Here is a 17159-nt window from a genome sequence, read left to right as displayed (position 1 = left end):
TAGAGTTGAAGTAACTACTTATTTAATTGATTAGTGGATCAACAAAAATAAATCTGCAACTAGTTTAATAACCATGTTAAAGTTTCAGTGATTTACAAGCAGAAATGCCAAACATTTGCTGGGCTGAGGCTCTGAGATGTGTGTATTTCATGCTTTTCTTTTATACATATGCTAGAAAATTAAATATATTTGGGTTTTAGAGTGTTGGTAAGATAAAACATGCTATATGAGCACGTAATCTCAGAGTCTGGGACAATATCTTGAGCATTTTCTGCTATTTTCTCACATGCACAAACCGAACATATTTGTCTATAATAAAAATAATCCACTTTCTGACATGTAGGCCTACAAGCCAAAACAATTTGGGAACAAATCAGCAGATTATGCTATAAGATTTTTTGTCCACCTAAACATTAATCACCAACCCTGCGTATATTCAGATGTTTAGAAACCCTTTGGACCACCTTACTATAGATACTGTGAAACTTTAGAGCTGAAGTAAATGCTGATTTACTTGATAAGGGGATCAACAAAAATAAATCTGCAACTATTGTAATAACTGAGTCATCGTTTCAGTGATTTTAAAAGCAAAACATTTGCAGGGCTGAGGCTCTGAGATGGATGGATTTCATGCTTTTCTTTTACACATATGTTAGATAATTGAATATATATTTGGTTTTTGAGTGTTGGTAGGACAAAACCAGCAGTACAAGCATGTAATCTTAGGGTCTGGGACAATATCTTGAGCATTTTCTGCTATTTTCTCACATGCACAAGCCGAACATAGTTGTCTACAATAAACATAATCATTAGTTGCAGTCTACATAACATACAAGTAGAATCAGAAAATTAAACTGCCTGTTTCTAGCTTCACAATAGAAATAAAACAGTGAAATACACCAATGTTTTCCACGCCTTATGCTGCTGAATAATCCAGCATGTGCTATTCAAGTCACAAACCTCATCACCACCCCATTAACAAAACAGTAATGACTCAACAATTATGGCTAATGAGGGCATCCAAATGTGGTTACTGCCCAATAAGCCGGATGCTTCAGTCCAATAGGCGTGTTGCTATGGATAAAACACCATCCATCATGGGGGCTATCTCTGTAAAAGTCTGCATGTGTTAGATAATCTAACCACTGATGTGTATCTGATCATAGGGCGGCAGATAAGAATGGAAATCTCCTGCTCTGTGGCAGTGGAGAAGCAAACTCCCATTCAAGCTATGATATCATTACCATATAAGAGAATCTAGGGCACATTATCACACTTCACAAAAATTCAGAGTGTGTTAAGAGGGTGAGTCACAGTTTATATCTTGAGGGCAATCAACCTGTCTGATGGCTGAGTGCTGAACGTCTGAGCAGCTGGGTTTTTTTAACCTTATGTCTCGATTGTAACTGCGTTGTGTCACATTTTTTACAAACTTGCCAAGTCACTAAACTTAACTGCAAATGAATACACCCTGTTAATGCCAGCCTGTATTAGCAACAGTGATATAACACAAGTGTGACTCTGAAAATGATATTACGAATTATGAGGTAGCTTTGCCATAATTTTACACCGAGTTGGTTTTGTTATTTTGCTGAGTAACGTTCACCTCAAAGTTAACCAGGTAAGTTGAGGTAAGTTAACGTTAGCTAGCTAAAACACCTCTTAGCTCGCTCGGTAGCGCTGAAGCAGACCCTTTTTAACACAAATAAAATATGGTAAACACCCTCACAGCTTATATTTTGCTTTTCTGTCTTCAGGTCAGGTTAGCAAGCAAGCTAAAAGCCGTGTAACTGTGTGTACGGGGCGCTATGAGCCGCGGAGCTAACGTAGCTGCGTGTGCCGCATCCGAAAATCCCAAGCTAGTGCAGCTTAGCTCCGCGGGCTAACAAGCGTCACCGGGCGGGCTAATTACAACACACCGACCTACCTGTGATCACCGCTGCGACCCAGAAGATGCCCCGTTAAAGCCGTCGCCCCGTGTACCACGAACCGTGCAGTGCCGAAATAATTCAAATTCCACAGAAAGTGTCGGGAGAGACGCTCGCAGTCCAATCGCTTCAGCCACCGCCGCTGAATGGCTGCTACTCGGAGACTCAACCAAACTTCCTCCTTAGCAACGGACCGCCCCCGCGCGACCTCATTGGCCGGCGCGTGCAGAGTGGAGGTGATCGATAGACGGCAGCGCAGCCTGTGTCACACCGGACTGTTACTGCATGTTCAAACCAGGAGACTTTTCACTGTGAGGGAAACATCAGATGCTACAAATACTTTAAATAGCTTAAATAACTAAGCTGTGACCTGCTCACAGAGTCCAGCTTGAAAACCTTTATGGTTGTCCTATTTTGGAATTAGGACAAATGCCACTGTGTTCCCGTGATAAAAAGATGTCAGGATGGAAGTTGTCCTCTCTGTCCCACCTCCATGCACACTTTAAAGCACATATATATGATCCCATGCAATATGTATCTGAGTCTCCAGCAGTAGCAGGAGAAGCACAGGTGTAGATTTCAGGGGGGACACAGGGGACACGACCCCCTCTTACTATTTAGAGAATTTGTCCCAGCCCCGATAAAACTATGAAAGCAGCAGAGAACTTTTATTTTGACAAACTTAAAGATATTTTTATCATAAATTGACGCAGACAAGGATACACTAAAACAGAGGACCCACAAACCTTTGTCTCTCAGGGTCCAAACATTTGTCTCTTTTACTATTTATATAACTTATTGGTCCTATCTGCCTTTTTCACACTATCTTGTTTCTTTATACTGTGTGTTCATGTAACCGGTGGACTCTAGTGTTGTCTCAGTGGTGTTGATATGAAGAGGCCCAGAATGTGGATATCTTTGGAGGCGATCTTAGCTTACTCCTGACAACAGACGACAAGCGCTAAAAACAAAATCCTCCATCAAATTCGAGCATATAAACTCGAGCCCCTGTCCCATGGAGTAGAGACACCTCTTTATAGGTGGGGTACCTCCAAAGGTGAGCGTAGGGGGACAGAAACTGAGTATCGAGGCCTGAGTGTGTCAGGTAATAACGAATGAAACAAATTTTGTGTAATTATAATACTTAATATTACAAATGTACATTTGACTTTGTTACACATTTTACTGCTGTATAATTGACCCTGTTACATGTATGCCTTTGTAATGATGTATTGTGTCTTTGTTTGAGAGAAGCCGAAGACAAATTTCCACTGAGGCTGACAATAAAGTTTGTCTATCTATCTGTCGATCTATCTATCTACAGAGGTTAAAGAAATACTCACATTTTTTACTTTATATACTGCAAGGACAGGGTTAGGCTTTACCTAAAATAATACATCATAATTTATTAGTTGATTTATATTGTGTATTAATAATATTAACCTACAAATTAATGTGTGTCTACAGTCAAATAAATATAGTGGAGTCAAAAGTAGAATATTTCCCTCTGCAATGTGGTGCAGCTGAAGTAAATTGGAAATATAAGATCCTTAAGTATAGTACAAGTACCTCAAAACTGTACTTAAGTACAGTACATGAGTAAATGTACTTAGTTACATTTCACCACTGGATCTTAATACATAGGTATTGAAACAAATAATTGTTTACCAGTCAAAGTCTGGCATTTAAAAGTATAATAATAGAAAGTCCAACAGCTAAATGTACATGAAGTATCGAAAGTAAAAGTACTCCACGCCCCCCATGAGTGTTGACGTTATTTATATCATTTAAAAATATATCATTATTACTGCTGCATCAGTGTGCTCTGAAAACAACATGGTACTTTTGTATTTGGTTGAGATGGAACTAGATTTAACGTTAGTTGTAATCTAAAACAATAAAAATGCATCAACATTTATGTTTAAGTCGACATTAAGTTGATCTTTGTGTGTAAAAATCAAAATGCACAGAGTAACTTGTGACTAACACTGTGAATTTAAGCGTAAAAAATAGGATTTCTCCTCTCTGAAATCCCTCTAGAGTTTTAGAAGTATAACGTAGCATAACTACTCATCGTAATGCCCAGCTTAAGTAAGAGGAGTGGGTGAGTTAATATACTTCTTTACATGTTGCCTCTGCTGTGAAGCACCTGACCCATTTTTCATTATATATTTGTCTGATACGCAAATACACCCGGTCAGAGAGGGAACTCTTTAAACCACACAGTTTAAAGGCTCATTTGGATGACACCACAGTCTCATTTATATCCTTCCTGTTTTACATGAAGTCATTAAAGTCGTCTTCTTCTTGTATCTTGGTTAGTTTTGATCTGTGGCCATGTTTCACTGACCGACACTCGCGGTGCTGTGTTTAAAAACTGATTTTTTAACAAAAATATTCATTGTCATTTACCCTTTTGTTCTCCTCCACCCCCCTCTCCTCCCCTGATGATGAAACCTCGGCCCCCTTTAAAGGCCACAAGTTTATCAGCATTAACCTGCATTCCTCACATAGCTGTGGAGCTTACTGGGCTGCAGCGGGGAAGGTTACAAAACCACCAGAGAGAAAAAACTAACAAAGTTGTCAAGCCGGTTATGCTGACAAATGTCATGCCAATGTATTTCATTGCAGCCACACACACACACACACACACACACACACACACACACACACACACACACACACACACACACACACACACACACAGAGTCTATATCTTCCTTTTACAACCACTCTCCTTTATTCTTAACTATCTTAAGTCCAATCTTCTTTATGACTCGTCTTTTACACCAGGTCTTCATCCATCAACCCGTCAAGGTCAGAGGCTCTAAATGTTGCTGAGGAGCCTCTCATGTATCTGTGAGGACATTCTGCCCCCCTGTGGTCAATATGTGTAAACTCAGCTACACAGCTGGTGCACACACACACACACACACACACACACACACACACACACACACACACACACACACACCTGTTTTCACTCACTGTGCTTAATTACACCTCACTTATTTCCCTGCATTGATTTTGTCACTTCATCATATGTTACCCATTTAAAATCTGTTCTCATGACATGATTGAACTCGTCAGTGTTAGAAGACGTACTGAGTTCTGTCACTTTCGTAATAGTACTAATAAAACAGTGTAGAAACACTTCGCCACATGTTAAAGTCCTGGAACTCAAAATTTTACCTGAGTAGAAGAACAAAAGTGTTGGTAGGATGCTAACATAGTATGCTGAGACTTCATTGAGCAGGGGTGTCAAACTCATTTAAGTTCATGGGCCACACACAGCCCAGTTTAATCTCAAGTGGGCCACACACCAGTAAAACCATTTTATAATAATCCATAACCAACAATCTCTCCCCTCTTCTAGTGTAAATAAGTGCGTTCTGTAAATGTTTGCTCATTTATGAAACAGACGATGAACAGCCTGAGATGTCTAAAAGAAAATTAAGTGCAGTTTTAACAATGTGTATCAGTTTTTCCATTTAGTCAGCTTCTACTCACTGTCACTACTACAAACTATAGTGGAAGCTATTGAGGGAGCATGTTAAGTTATCTCCTGCCTTACAAACCATTTACAAATCTGAAGTTTTGGCAGTGCCTTAGCAGCAGGGTTCCACCAACATTGTTTAAAGACAGAAGCGTGATTTAGATTATTTTGTACTGTGACAACAAGGTGTTTTGCAGGGTCCTTCTCAACAGGATGGAGGCAGACATTGACACCAGACTTACACAGGAACAAGCAGGCTTAGGGACTTCAGGCTTCACCCATTCTTGTGAACGGGGAACCACTTGAGTCTGTGGAAGACTTCACCTGCCAAATCAGGACAGCGGGACCCAAAAAGACATCAAAGCAAGGCCGGGATGACTCAGGGTGCTTTCTCCCAGTTCCGGTCCATCTGGAGATCCAAGCAATACAGCCTTAAAACGAAGATGCTCTTGTATAACAGCAATGTCAAATGTGTTCTGCTGTACGGATCAGAGAGTTGGCGAGTGCTCAAAACAGATATGATGAGAGTGGAAGCCTTTCACACTGGACGCCTCAGACGAATATGCCAGATCTTCTGACCAAACAAAATCTCCTTCAACTGTACAAAAAAACAGGTAGCCGGAGCATCACCAAGGAAATCACACAGAGACGTTTGAGATGTCTAGGACGTGCTAAGAATGGAACAGAGCTGGATCATGAGAGTTGCCTTAAGATGGACACCACCAGACAAAAGAAAACCTGGAAGACCCAAAACCACCTGGCGCAGAACTGTGACACTGGAGTTGGAAATTATGAACATGTCATACAATGGAAAGAGTTAACTGAAACCCATAGAAGATGAAGAGGAGTAAGTAAGTACTGAAGCTGCTGATAGACGATATTCTTCAGTGTTAAATATCTAGTTCAATATGACCAGAATGAGTAATCATTGTTTTCTGGTCAGGGTGGAAAAGCCTCTGAGCAGCATTTTACATGAAGTATGATTCTCACTTTTTAACTTGCTCCTGAAACAGGGGTGCAAAGTAATCCTGTGGATCATATTGGACCCTTTGGCAGGCTGGTTTCTGGCCCGCAAATGATAAGGTTGACACCATGCTTTTAGAGTTATCCTGCAATAAACAGAAGTTCAGAATAGGTGAAGAGTCTGACCTGTTGGTAGCACTGAATTCAAAGTCAGTAAACTAAAGTTTGTGCCACTTTTAATGGCGATTCATAGAATAGACGAGGTAGACGGAGAGTTGAAATATGTGTCAGACCAACAGACTAACCTTTCGACACCACCAGCATTTCAAACACAAAGCTAAAATATTTATAATGTTCTTTGTTAGACTGTTGAAATACTAAAATAAATGTCTCCAAGTGGATGGGGTGGTAGTACCTCAGTCTATAGGGACTTGGATTAGGAACCACAGGGTTGCTGGTTCAAGTTCCTGTATGGACCAAGTATGGAGCATGGACTGGTGGCTGCAGAGGTGCCAGTTTATCCTTGAGGGTGCTGCCGAGGTGCCCCTCAGTAAAGCACTGCATCCCCAACTGTTCCATGAGCAGCCCCCCCTCACTCTGACATCTCTCCATTTAATGCACATGTAGGTCCTGTTTGTGCTTGTGTGTGTATTTCAGGCCTGTGTGTAAATAACAGCAGAGTGAGAAATTGAATTTCCCCTCAGGATTAATAAAGTATATCCTCTTCTTCTTAAATATTTAGCTGCCAATTGTATTTGTAATGAATCAGGATTTCTGTACATTCCGATTGTTAACAAGTGTGTTTGTTGTTTAAAAACATAAAATTTAATATTGATTTTTATTTTGTTTTAATTTTTGTTTTCTGTTCAGTTAGTTTTCAGTTTATTTTTTGTTGTTTAAAAACGTTTAGTATTCGTTCAGTTTGAATCAGTTTTAGTATTATTATTTTAAATGGACCTGCACTTGTACGCCACCTTTCTAGTCTTACGACCACTCAAAGTGCTTTTTACACGAGTCACTACCGTACAAGGTGCCACCTGCTCCTCAGTTTTTAACACACTCACACAACAATGGAACAGCCACTGGGTGCATTTTGAGGTTCAGTATCTTGTTCAAGGACACTTTGAGATGCAGACTGGAGGAGCCGGGGATTGAACTACCTATCATCCGATTAATGGACGACCCGCTCTACCTTCTGAGCCACAGCTGCCAAAATAATATGGGCAGTATTTGTAAGGGGCAAGATTTAATAAATTCAGAATAAGTATAACATATAAAACACAACATTGTGAAAAGGTAACTGACTCACAGTCATGTAGACGTCCCAGTCTCAATACATAATCGCACCAGTGCTTCCTTGCGCATGTTGTGTTGACAAAGTGGCCGAAGACATTTCCTATATTTACATTTTATTTTAGTTATATTTGTAAGTCTACAATATTGTTTAGCTTAGTTTTATTTTGGTAACACCTAGTCTTTAGTTCATGTATAGTTTACTTTTATAACCTTGACTCCATCTCATTTTGTAAATAACTGGAGCGATAATTCCTTTGTTACCACATTTTATTTCTCAAACAACATATAGAGTACTTGACACAAAAACCAGGCCATTATCTGCTTCAAATATTTACATAAAACTTTGTAGAGAGACAGAAAATAAAACATTCTTTGGGTCTGACCATGCAAAACAATAAATAATGTTCCTGACGGTGCTTTGCATGGTGCTTTCAAGACTGCTGTTCTGCCATTAAAGAGACAAAAAATAAAAGCTCAGGTTTTAGTTGGCTATACATAAAGCTGCCCCGGTCCACACGGTCACCAGACATGCCTCAACCTAAGACTAGGCAACAAGACAAGCAGTGACTCTGACTCAGAGTAGCTGCGGCCCACCTCAACACAGCTGCTGCAGTGTGAGCTCACTTGTGTTGAGGCGATCCGCACTACTCTGATTTTAAGGAATTGTTGACCAGGATAGATACAGAAATGAAAAAGTGAAATGTGCAACAGTTTTCAGTGAAAAGCTTAGATTACGTAGAAGAACTGCAGCATCCTCGGAGGATGGAGCACTGTACACGAAGGACCTCGGATGTTTCACGCAACAAGGCCTTAAAATGTTTTCTCCTGTCGCCAGTGAGCAGGAGCTTGAAGTTGACATCACAAAAGTACAGTTCTCACTCCATTCATCCCTCAGCAAGGCGACAGACAGTGTGCAGACGTGATCCCCATGAGTCCCTCTGCAGGTCGGGTCCAGAATCCGCTCCTCCCTCTGCCTCGTCCCCATCACGCCGTGGCTCAGGTGATAATCTGTGGCTCCCAGGTCTGGCTGGCCACCTGGGCGCGACACTGCGTGATGACCGGAGGGCCCGATGGGGCCTGGCTGTCCAGGCACAGGCCGCTGACCATGTGCTGCAGAGCCGTGCCTTTAGGCTTCCACTTCTGCAGAGGGAGGAAACAAAAAAAAAGAGAGACATGAATTCATCTCTGTTAGTTAGTTCGACAGAGCGCGCAGATGTTTCTTCTCTGGTCTGTGTTTTTCTCTGATCATAAATGATATGTATCAGCACAGGAGGTTCATGTTAGTGGTGAGTAATGGACTGAATCAGACCTGGATAACAGTAATCACATGAATGATTGACTCGCTGCTCTCACAGTGGAAAAATCACAGTAGAGCCAGCTGTAGTCAGCCTGAAGAAACTATTTGTTGTCACTGATGAAATATTCTGTACGCCATTTATTACTCATCTTAACGATGATGGAAGTAACTCTGTTTATAGTATCTGTAGTACTTTACTTTTCATACTCCTTCATACTTATATCACTAAAAAGGAAAAATTCTTCTTACTCCTTTACAGTTAACAGTTTTAGTCATTAATTACTGTACAAATTAAGATTTATTGTTACAAAATATAAATAATGTGCAAATACACAAAATAATCATACAGTGGTAGACAGACATAAAAAACAGGTAACTAAAGGAAGCATGAAAACTGAAATATTATATGATTTAATTTACACGTCCAAAAAGGACTGAGAGGAAGTACAAACTTATTTATTCCCACCTCTTCTCCACATATCAATTATAGTCAATTATATATCTCCCCATCAGTATAAAGCTGTACAATAATTAATTCTCAGAGACCTACTTTAATATATTTAATTAATTACCAATAATATTTGTCTTACAGCAAGAAGTAAAATAGTTACAAAAATACTTAGGAAATAAATATAAATATATACCATATTCAAAAAATAATCTCATCTTTATATCCTTATCCAATAGGAACAGTGTGAGAACTACACGTGGGTGTAGGTGCGTTAGAGTTATAGCCCGACTGTTACCAGAGTTTTTTAAGCAGATACTGATATCCATATACAAACAGAGACATTTTACAGCTGAAAAATTGACTGTACTTGTTGATGCTCTCTGTTGGACAAACTCTAACTGTTTCTAAATGACCTCAAAGCAGTGTGGCCTTTATGTAACTGCATTTTCATGTTACTTATTGACAAACTTTCACGCTGATACAAATTAGGGTTACAACAGTATGAGTTGCAACGCTTTTCTTAAAAAAACCTATAAAATCAATCAGTCTTCGTCGTCTCTGTGCAGCGCTTTGCATCAGTGCAACAGTGATGTCATCGCTAAAATATGATAACAAATGACTCTCTCTGTCCCAGCTACACATATAAATAATTAAAACTGACACCATAAAAGCGGAGTCAAACGGTTTCTAATAATCAGATTTTTGCAGCTGAGCCCTCTGTCCTTTGGATTCTTCATCGTTGGTTCAGAAACACAAACAGACCCTGAAGAGTTCACTGGGGAGACCGGATCAATAACTGTTTAATTTATTCATCTCATGTGTTAACATTTATTTTTGCTAAAACTGTCATCTCAATATTGACCAAAAATAATTGTGACAATGATTTTTGCCACAATCTCATCATATAATTCAATATCTGACAGACTGGCTGTACGTGTGTGTGTGTGTGTGTGTGTGTGTGTGTGTGTGTGAATATTTGTGTGTACATCTCATTAACACTTGTTTTTTTAATGTGCAGGCCAATAAATATATTCATTAATAACTGTAATGGAATATTTTTACACTTAGTTGCCAGTTTATTAGGGACAGCTAAGCAGAACTAAAGCCCTCTGAATGTCAACTTTATGATGATTTTGGCTGCAGTTTGTGGTGCTGTTGAATTGTATTAGTTGTCAGTTTATTAGGCACACACTGAGTGTGTCCTGCAGTACGTCTACTTACAGAAGGACCTGTAAAGGCCCCAGGCTCATGTGATCACCCTCTCTGGAAAAAACATGGTGTTGTATCTCTTTTTTATTGTTGTACTTTCTCCTAATACGTATTTACGCTCATCAGTAAATCACTTACACTCCTTCAGCCTCCTACAAATCCCTCACAGGACACTGATGAGGACACAAATGTAGCATTCCTGCTTACAAACACATCACTTTATGATTTTGTTTGTAACATGATTTACTCTGAGTAACAGAGTCAGCTGGATTCCTTTGATTCTCCATAAATCTAATATTCTTTTCAACAGAGCGTCCCCAGGGTCCAGTCGCTGTGTGTTAGAGTGCCGCGGCAAGTTCGACAGGAAACTTGAGACTGAAGTAAAGAGAGGGAGAAAGTGAGCTCCTCATAAACAGACTGTCCATAAATCAGCAGCTATAAGTGATTCCCTTTTTAACTTGCTGATTAAATAGTCAGAGCTGAACTTAAGGGAACAGCAGAGAGCGAGAGTGCCAAGTACAGATTCCTGGAGCCATATGGAGGCTTATCAAAGTGGTGAGAGGTGAATGAGAGGTTAATCTTAAAATCCCAGAGGAGAGCAAGTGTGTCTGTGTATACATGTGTGTGTGTGTGTGTGTGTGTGTGTGACATAGTGTAAACATGAACTGTTATATGTGCCTGGTGTGTATTTAATTGTGTGTGCATGTTTGTGCAACAGAGACGAAGAGGGAATGAAATATCAGAGTTAAAACATTAAAGGGACAGCCTCTTACCTGTAGTGCTATTTATTGATCTAGATAGTTTTGGTGTGAGTTGTTGAGTGTTGGAGATATCAGCCGTAGAGATGTCTGCCTTCTCTCCAATATAATGGAACTAGATGGCACTCAGCTTGTGGTGCTCAAAGCGACAAAAAAATAAATTTGAAAAACTCAACAGCAATGTCTGTTTCCAGAAATCATGATCCTGGAGGAGCCCTTCTGTGGAGAGTTTGCATGTTCTCCCCGTGTCAGCGTGGGTTTCCTCCAGGTGCTCCAGCTTCCTCCCACAGTCCAAAGACATGCAGGTTAACTGGTGACTCTAAATTGTCCGTAGGTGTGAATGTGAGTGTGAATGTTGTGTGTCTCTATGTGTCAGCCCTGTGATAGTCTGGTGACCTGTCCAGAGTGTACCCTGCCTCTCACCCAATGTCAGCTGGGATAGGCTCCAGCTTAGGATGAGCGGTTACAGAAAATGAATGAATGAATGAACTACACCCACCAACTAAACCACTGCACAGAAGGAAGCGTGCATTTACTGCAAGCTCACCTAGCTCCACTGAGCTAGCTAACGTTACAGCTCAGTAAAGGAGGTTTAGATCCGTTACAGCTCAACTTCGATGTTTAGATCTATAATCATACCTAGATACTGAACCCTAAGGTGGTGCATATTCAGTCCAATGGAATTGCATGCCTAGGTTACCTCTGCGGTATCTCACACTGGCTTCACATGTGAGTTCCCGCTCAGCCCATAGACTTTAAATTTTGATGATGTCACCGCTTTTTAAATTACTTTTCTCAGCTTCAGGCAAGTGTTATAAATATAAAACCCCCATGGATGAAAAATTCGCAAAAAAAAAGATTCATAACTGACCTTGTTTTTTTATTTTTATTTTATTTTTTTTTACAATGGTGGTCTATGGGAAAAATGCTTTTGAGGCCACTAAAAAACAAACTGGAATCAAGGCTGAGCGGTGTTCCTGGAGGCCTGGCTGTCATGAGCACGAACCTCTTGACCATGAGTTGACTGATGCTTCTGTCTGTGCGATGATACGGGTGTAGTTCGGTAGAAATAAAATAGTTCCTACATGAAACTGCTCACAACAGGGTCTGTGGATTATCTTGAGTAACTGGTTCATGATTTCTCAAAAAGGATATTGCTGTTTATATTTTTCAGGCACTTTAAGCACCAGTGCTATCCGGCTCCAAAATATTGGAGAGGAGGCAGACATCTCTGCGGCTGATATCTCTGGAACTCACACCGAAACTATCTAGATTGATTAATAGCACTGCAGACAAGAGGAAAAATGTGTAGTTTTAATTTTGGGCTGAGAGGTCCCTTTAGTAACAGTAATTTGTACATTAAGTGTTCATGTTATGTGACATGAACTTGAGGTTCGACTGGTATTTGTGGTGAAGCTGCAGAGTTTTTTAGTGTTTTTAAATATGGCCAATTCATGCCAAGTATTTCATTACATTGATCCTTATTGGCCAGACTTCTGAAGCAACGTTTAGACCGGCGACGGGGAATACACTCTGCAGCGAAACCCAAACTAATGAAATTCTTTGAGGATTAGATTAAGAATTTATATATATATATAAAAAACTGAGAATTTCAATAAAACATTAATGCTGAGACAATAAAATGTTGTAAAGCCGTTCCAGGCTGTTTCATGCAGCAGTGATCAGGGGAAAGCCTCTGTTATATTGGTGATGGATAACCTGACTGAAAAATATCCAACACTGAATAATGAGGATGACATCATCGTTCTTTGGTTTTACATATTTCCCTTTTTTCTTTAAAAAAAAAAAAAAAAAAAAAAAGGGGCCATCAGCACTTGTCGCTCCAAGAGTTAATCACTCCAGTACTCTAAGAGTAAAGTCAAAAACACAAGTATTTTTTCCTTTCTTGGGGATTAAAGCGTCAGGACAAAGAGGCCAAACGTCTCCCACAGCAAGAACGGGCTGCTTGTTGATGGGCAGGTCTCCAGAGAACTCTCAAAGGATTGCGATGGGCCTGCAGAGAGACGAGAGGATGGCCTGGCAAGGGTCCCGCACGCTCACACACATGGTTCCAGTTAATAACTCCCTCTTCGATGCCATAAATCAACCGTGAAGCCAAAGCGGGTCCACATGGGACGTGCATGTTTGACATTCACAAAGGGGAAAACGAGGAAGGAAAAGGGTGTGGTCTGAAGTTATGGGAGCGCTTGTTCTACTGCACCTATAAAATCAACTGCTCTTCTTTGGCCCGAGCCCCAGTAAGGTCACTCAGATCATCTCCTGGCATCATCATCGTCACTATCATCATCAGCAGGAAGGCTGCTCTGCATCTGTCCTGGAACCACCTCTTACTTCTGAATCTTTCGTGTCTGCGTTCGACACTGTGAGTGGCACTTTGAGGACAAATGAACTGCTACATTCCAAAATGAGATAACCATTTGGAAAAACTGAGACCTGCTGTTGAAATGACTGATAGTGCGAGATTAAAGCAAATTCCACTTTCTTTTGTTAACCCTTCGTTAACACAGTAACTTCACAGATTAAAATCTTGTTGATCAAAGAAACTAAATGACACTTTCTTTGTCTTTAGATCCACTGTGGAACTTAAAAACACTTAAAATCCCACAGTTACTTTTACCTGTCTGGGCTCTTTTGCATTGCAGGACTCCATCTTGACCTTTGACCCTGCTGTGAAGGCTGAGATGGCCAGGCAGAGGTCCTGCTGCCGGAGCAGTGGCTCTATTAGCTCCCATCTCTGCAAAACACAGAAAAAAATATAACTGTAGTGACTGCTATCATCGTAATGAAAACATAAAGAGGTTCCTGCAGCTTAAGGCAAATAAGATTCAGGACTTTTTTAATGCCACACGGAATGAAGACCAATTTTACAATAACCAAAATTAAAAACAACCAAAAAACCCCCAAAACATGAACTGACATCAATGACTTAGGGTTAGGGACATTTTCCCCCAAATGTTCATTGTAATATAAAACACATTTATTTTGTTCCAGTTAAAGAGTTGGGTGATCTGCTTTAAATGTTGGAAAAAGACAAAACAGAAACGCTTTCTAGGCATGGTGGAGACGAGGGTGGGACAGCACTGGGAAACACTCGGCACATGTTGGCAGGTTTTCTTGGTTATTTTGTGTTTCTCACTCTGCATGTTGGATTCCACTCCCTTGACTCTCATCATGAAGGGTTTGAAAAACTTGTGAAATCTTGGTTAAATATCCAATTTTTGTTTAATCTGCACTTCCCATGTCGACCAGGGTACAGTGACAACCATCGACCAGAGAGTGGATCCTCTGCTCTGAAGTCCAGTTCAGACCAAAGATTCGCAGTGAGACAAAACCGTTTCAGAATCTTACAGAGAAAAGTTGCAGCGTTGTGAACTGGCTGTCTGAGCTCAACTCAGGCTGGCTGATGGTGTCACCTGAAACTCAGCTGGTCAAAATGCTGGCGGCTGGTTTTAGAAAAAGATGACGTAAAGCTCGTCACCTGTTTCTACAGCCCATCAGTATTTATTATGAATACAGTCCATCTGATGCTAGCTTTGTTTTTCACCGTTTCATCACTACTACAAATGCAGCCGTAGCCAGTATTTCACTATCCTCATTCAGATTTTAAGAAGCTACAAATTATATTCAGGCACAAAATAAACCTGAAAAGCTGCAAATCAGAACAGAGGTACAGAAAGTTGTTGCATAGAGATGATACACCGTCTCATCTAGTTGCACTGGTGTGACTCAGCAGGTTTTTAGGACGTTGCAGAACGGTGCAGTGCAAGTAGTTGTCTGTTTCAACTCGCCTCATCGCAAATCTTTGGTCTGAACTGGGCTTATTATGAGTGTTGTTGGTTTTACTATCATGATCTGCCTGACATTAATGCAAGAAGCATTCGGTAAATTAATTAAAAAATAAAATAAATAAAAGACGTTACCAATTATTTTGAGTCTACAATGCAAAATCAGAAAAAGACGATTCATAAAATCCTACTTCCCATGTCCCAAACAGTTTTGAGACTTTCTAAAGATTGATTTTAGACATTTTAATACCAATTATGGCCTTATTTTTAGATCGTTAAATTCAATGCTCTTTCAAGACTTGAAGGTTTCACAGGAACCCTGAGACATGTTTGTGTTCACGTGATTTTCAGGGGTACATTTGGTTTCATTTATTCTCTTATAAAGTATAAATATGACTTTATTGACTAAATCCATTCAATCTTTGTCTTTAAAAGTTTCCAGCTATGTGGGGCGTCGGTGGCTTAGTGGATAGAGCGGGCGCCCCATGTGCGGGGCTGTTGCCCAGGTTCGGCCTGTGTTCCTTTGCTGCATGTCATTACCCCCCACCCCCACCCCCCACCTTCACGCTTAACTGTCCAAAAATGCCCAAAAATTTAAAAAAAAAAAAAAAAAAGGTTTAAAAGTTTCCAGTTACGTGCTACTCAGAGGTTACAACTGCAGACATTTAACCTTACTCGCTTACAGATTTCTGCAGCTATCATTCACAAACCACAACTGATTTAAAGACATGTGGCCTCAAAGTGACAACCTTGGCTGAGAGTACTTCCTGGAGAGGGGAGAACTGTTCCAAGTCTTTCTCACAATCAGTGGAACCATATTTCTTTGTCAGCAACGTACTCTTGGATCTTTTTGTATCACCACTAAACTTTGATGTGAGCCACAGGCTGCCGGCTACAAACACAACACCTGATATTACCTGTAATGTGCAGCTGAGTTCTTCATCATTAATATAACTGTAAAATCTCAGCAGTGACTAATGCTGACTGAACTTAAATCAGATTAAGGTTTGGCATGTATTTCCTCATGTGTTGATTGATAACATCTGTTTATCAGCTCTGTAACCTAGCAACAGAGGGATGTTTTTTGTTTTTTTTATTTAGGCTACATGTTTACATTCTTTGGTAAAAAAAAAAGAAAAGAAAGACTTTGTCTGATACTGTTTTTGCTGGAACACCTGTATTCACCCTCTGTCTGAGACACTCCGATTTAGCACCTGCCTGAAAAAGCCCAGTCTGCACTGATTGGTCAGTGTTTCTGGGTCCTTCTTATCTTGGCATCTCTGCACCGTCATTGCAGGCAGGGAATGAATGTAACGCAGAATAGCAGCACTTTCTTTATCTTTAGATCTTTTTTACGTTTCTGCTTTATTTGATAATAAGATAAAGAAAAGGCAAGAGAAAGAGAGGGGATGTCCAAGCTGGACTTGAACCCAGGCTGCTGCAGTAGGGACTTAGTCATAATGATGACAAAGTCCCTACTGCAGCACTTTCTAATTAAAAAAAATCCCCAATAAAAGCTTCTAAACCCAAACCTTCATAACTGGACATGTTCCAGCAGGAATACAATCCAAAATCAGGAAGAAATTAACAAGACCAGCAACAAAGATGACATGTTCCCCTGATGTTAGCACATAGCCACATGTAGCAGTGTACCTGCAGCTGGGAAATGTCTGTAATAGAGTATACTTTCAACTGTACAAAAAACAAAAAAACAAAAACAAAAAAAAACACACACACCAATAAAAATTTCCTCAAAATCTTCATAACTGGACATATTCCTGCTAGAATATGATCAGAAATTGGGTAGAAATGAACAACTGCAACCAAGATTAAATGTTTCCCTGACTTTGGTCTTTAGCCACATGTAGCACTGTACTTGCATCCAGGAAATGACTGCAATGGAGTAAAGCGGCAATTTCAGCTGTCAAAAAAAATCACCAGTAAATACCTTCAAA

At 40.2% G+C, this 17159-nt stretch overlaps 2 protein-coding genes across 5 annotated transcripts in view; both read right to left on the bottom strand.

Annotated features, from left to right (window-relative positions):
* The window catches only part of numb (NUMB endocytic adaptor protein), a 60483-nt gene extending 58390 nt beyond the window's left edge, over window positions 1–2093 (bottom strand). For 2 of the 4 annotated variants that reach the window (XM_049596696.1, XM_049596697.1), the window contains exon 1: window positions 1928–2093. The gene's annotated coding sequence lies outside the window, so the exon portion shown is untranslated. The remainder of the gene's footprint in view (window positions 1–1927) is intronic. The other 2 variants (XM_049596698.1, XM_049596699.1) reach the window with 1 other exon arrangement.
* Window positions 2094–7938: 5845 nt separating this feature from the next.
* galnt16 (UDP-N-acetyl-alpha-D-galactosamine:polypeptide N-acetylgalactosaminyltransferase 16) overlaps window positions 7939–17159 on the bottom strand; it is a 64704-nt gene continuing 55483 nt past the window's right edge. The window contains exons 14-15 of the mRNA XM_049596713.1: window positions 14037–14153; window positions 7939–8823 (exon numbers count right to left, since the gene is read on the bottom strand). Coding sequence (XP_049452670.1) covers window positions 8680–8823; window positions 14037–14153 — 261 coding nt within the window. The 3' untranslated portion in view covers window positions 7939–8679. The remainder of the gene's footprint in view (window positions 8824–14036; window positions 14154–17159) is intronic.

The sequence above is a fragment of the Epinephelus fuscoguttatus genome, linkage group LG14 (genome assembly GCF_011397635.1).
Source record: "Epinephelus fuscoguttatus linkage group LG14, E.fuscoguttatus.final_Chr_v1".
Taxonomy (NCBI): domain Eukaryota; kingdom Metazoa; phylum Chordata; class Actinopteri; order Perciformes; family Serranidae; genus Epinephelus; species Epinephelus fuscoguttatus.
This window is presented reverse-complemented; position numbering and strand designations above follow the sequence as displayed.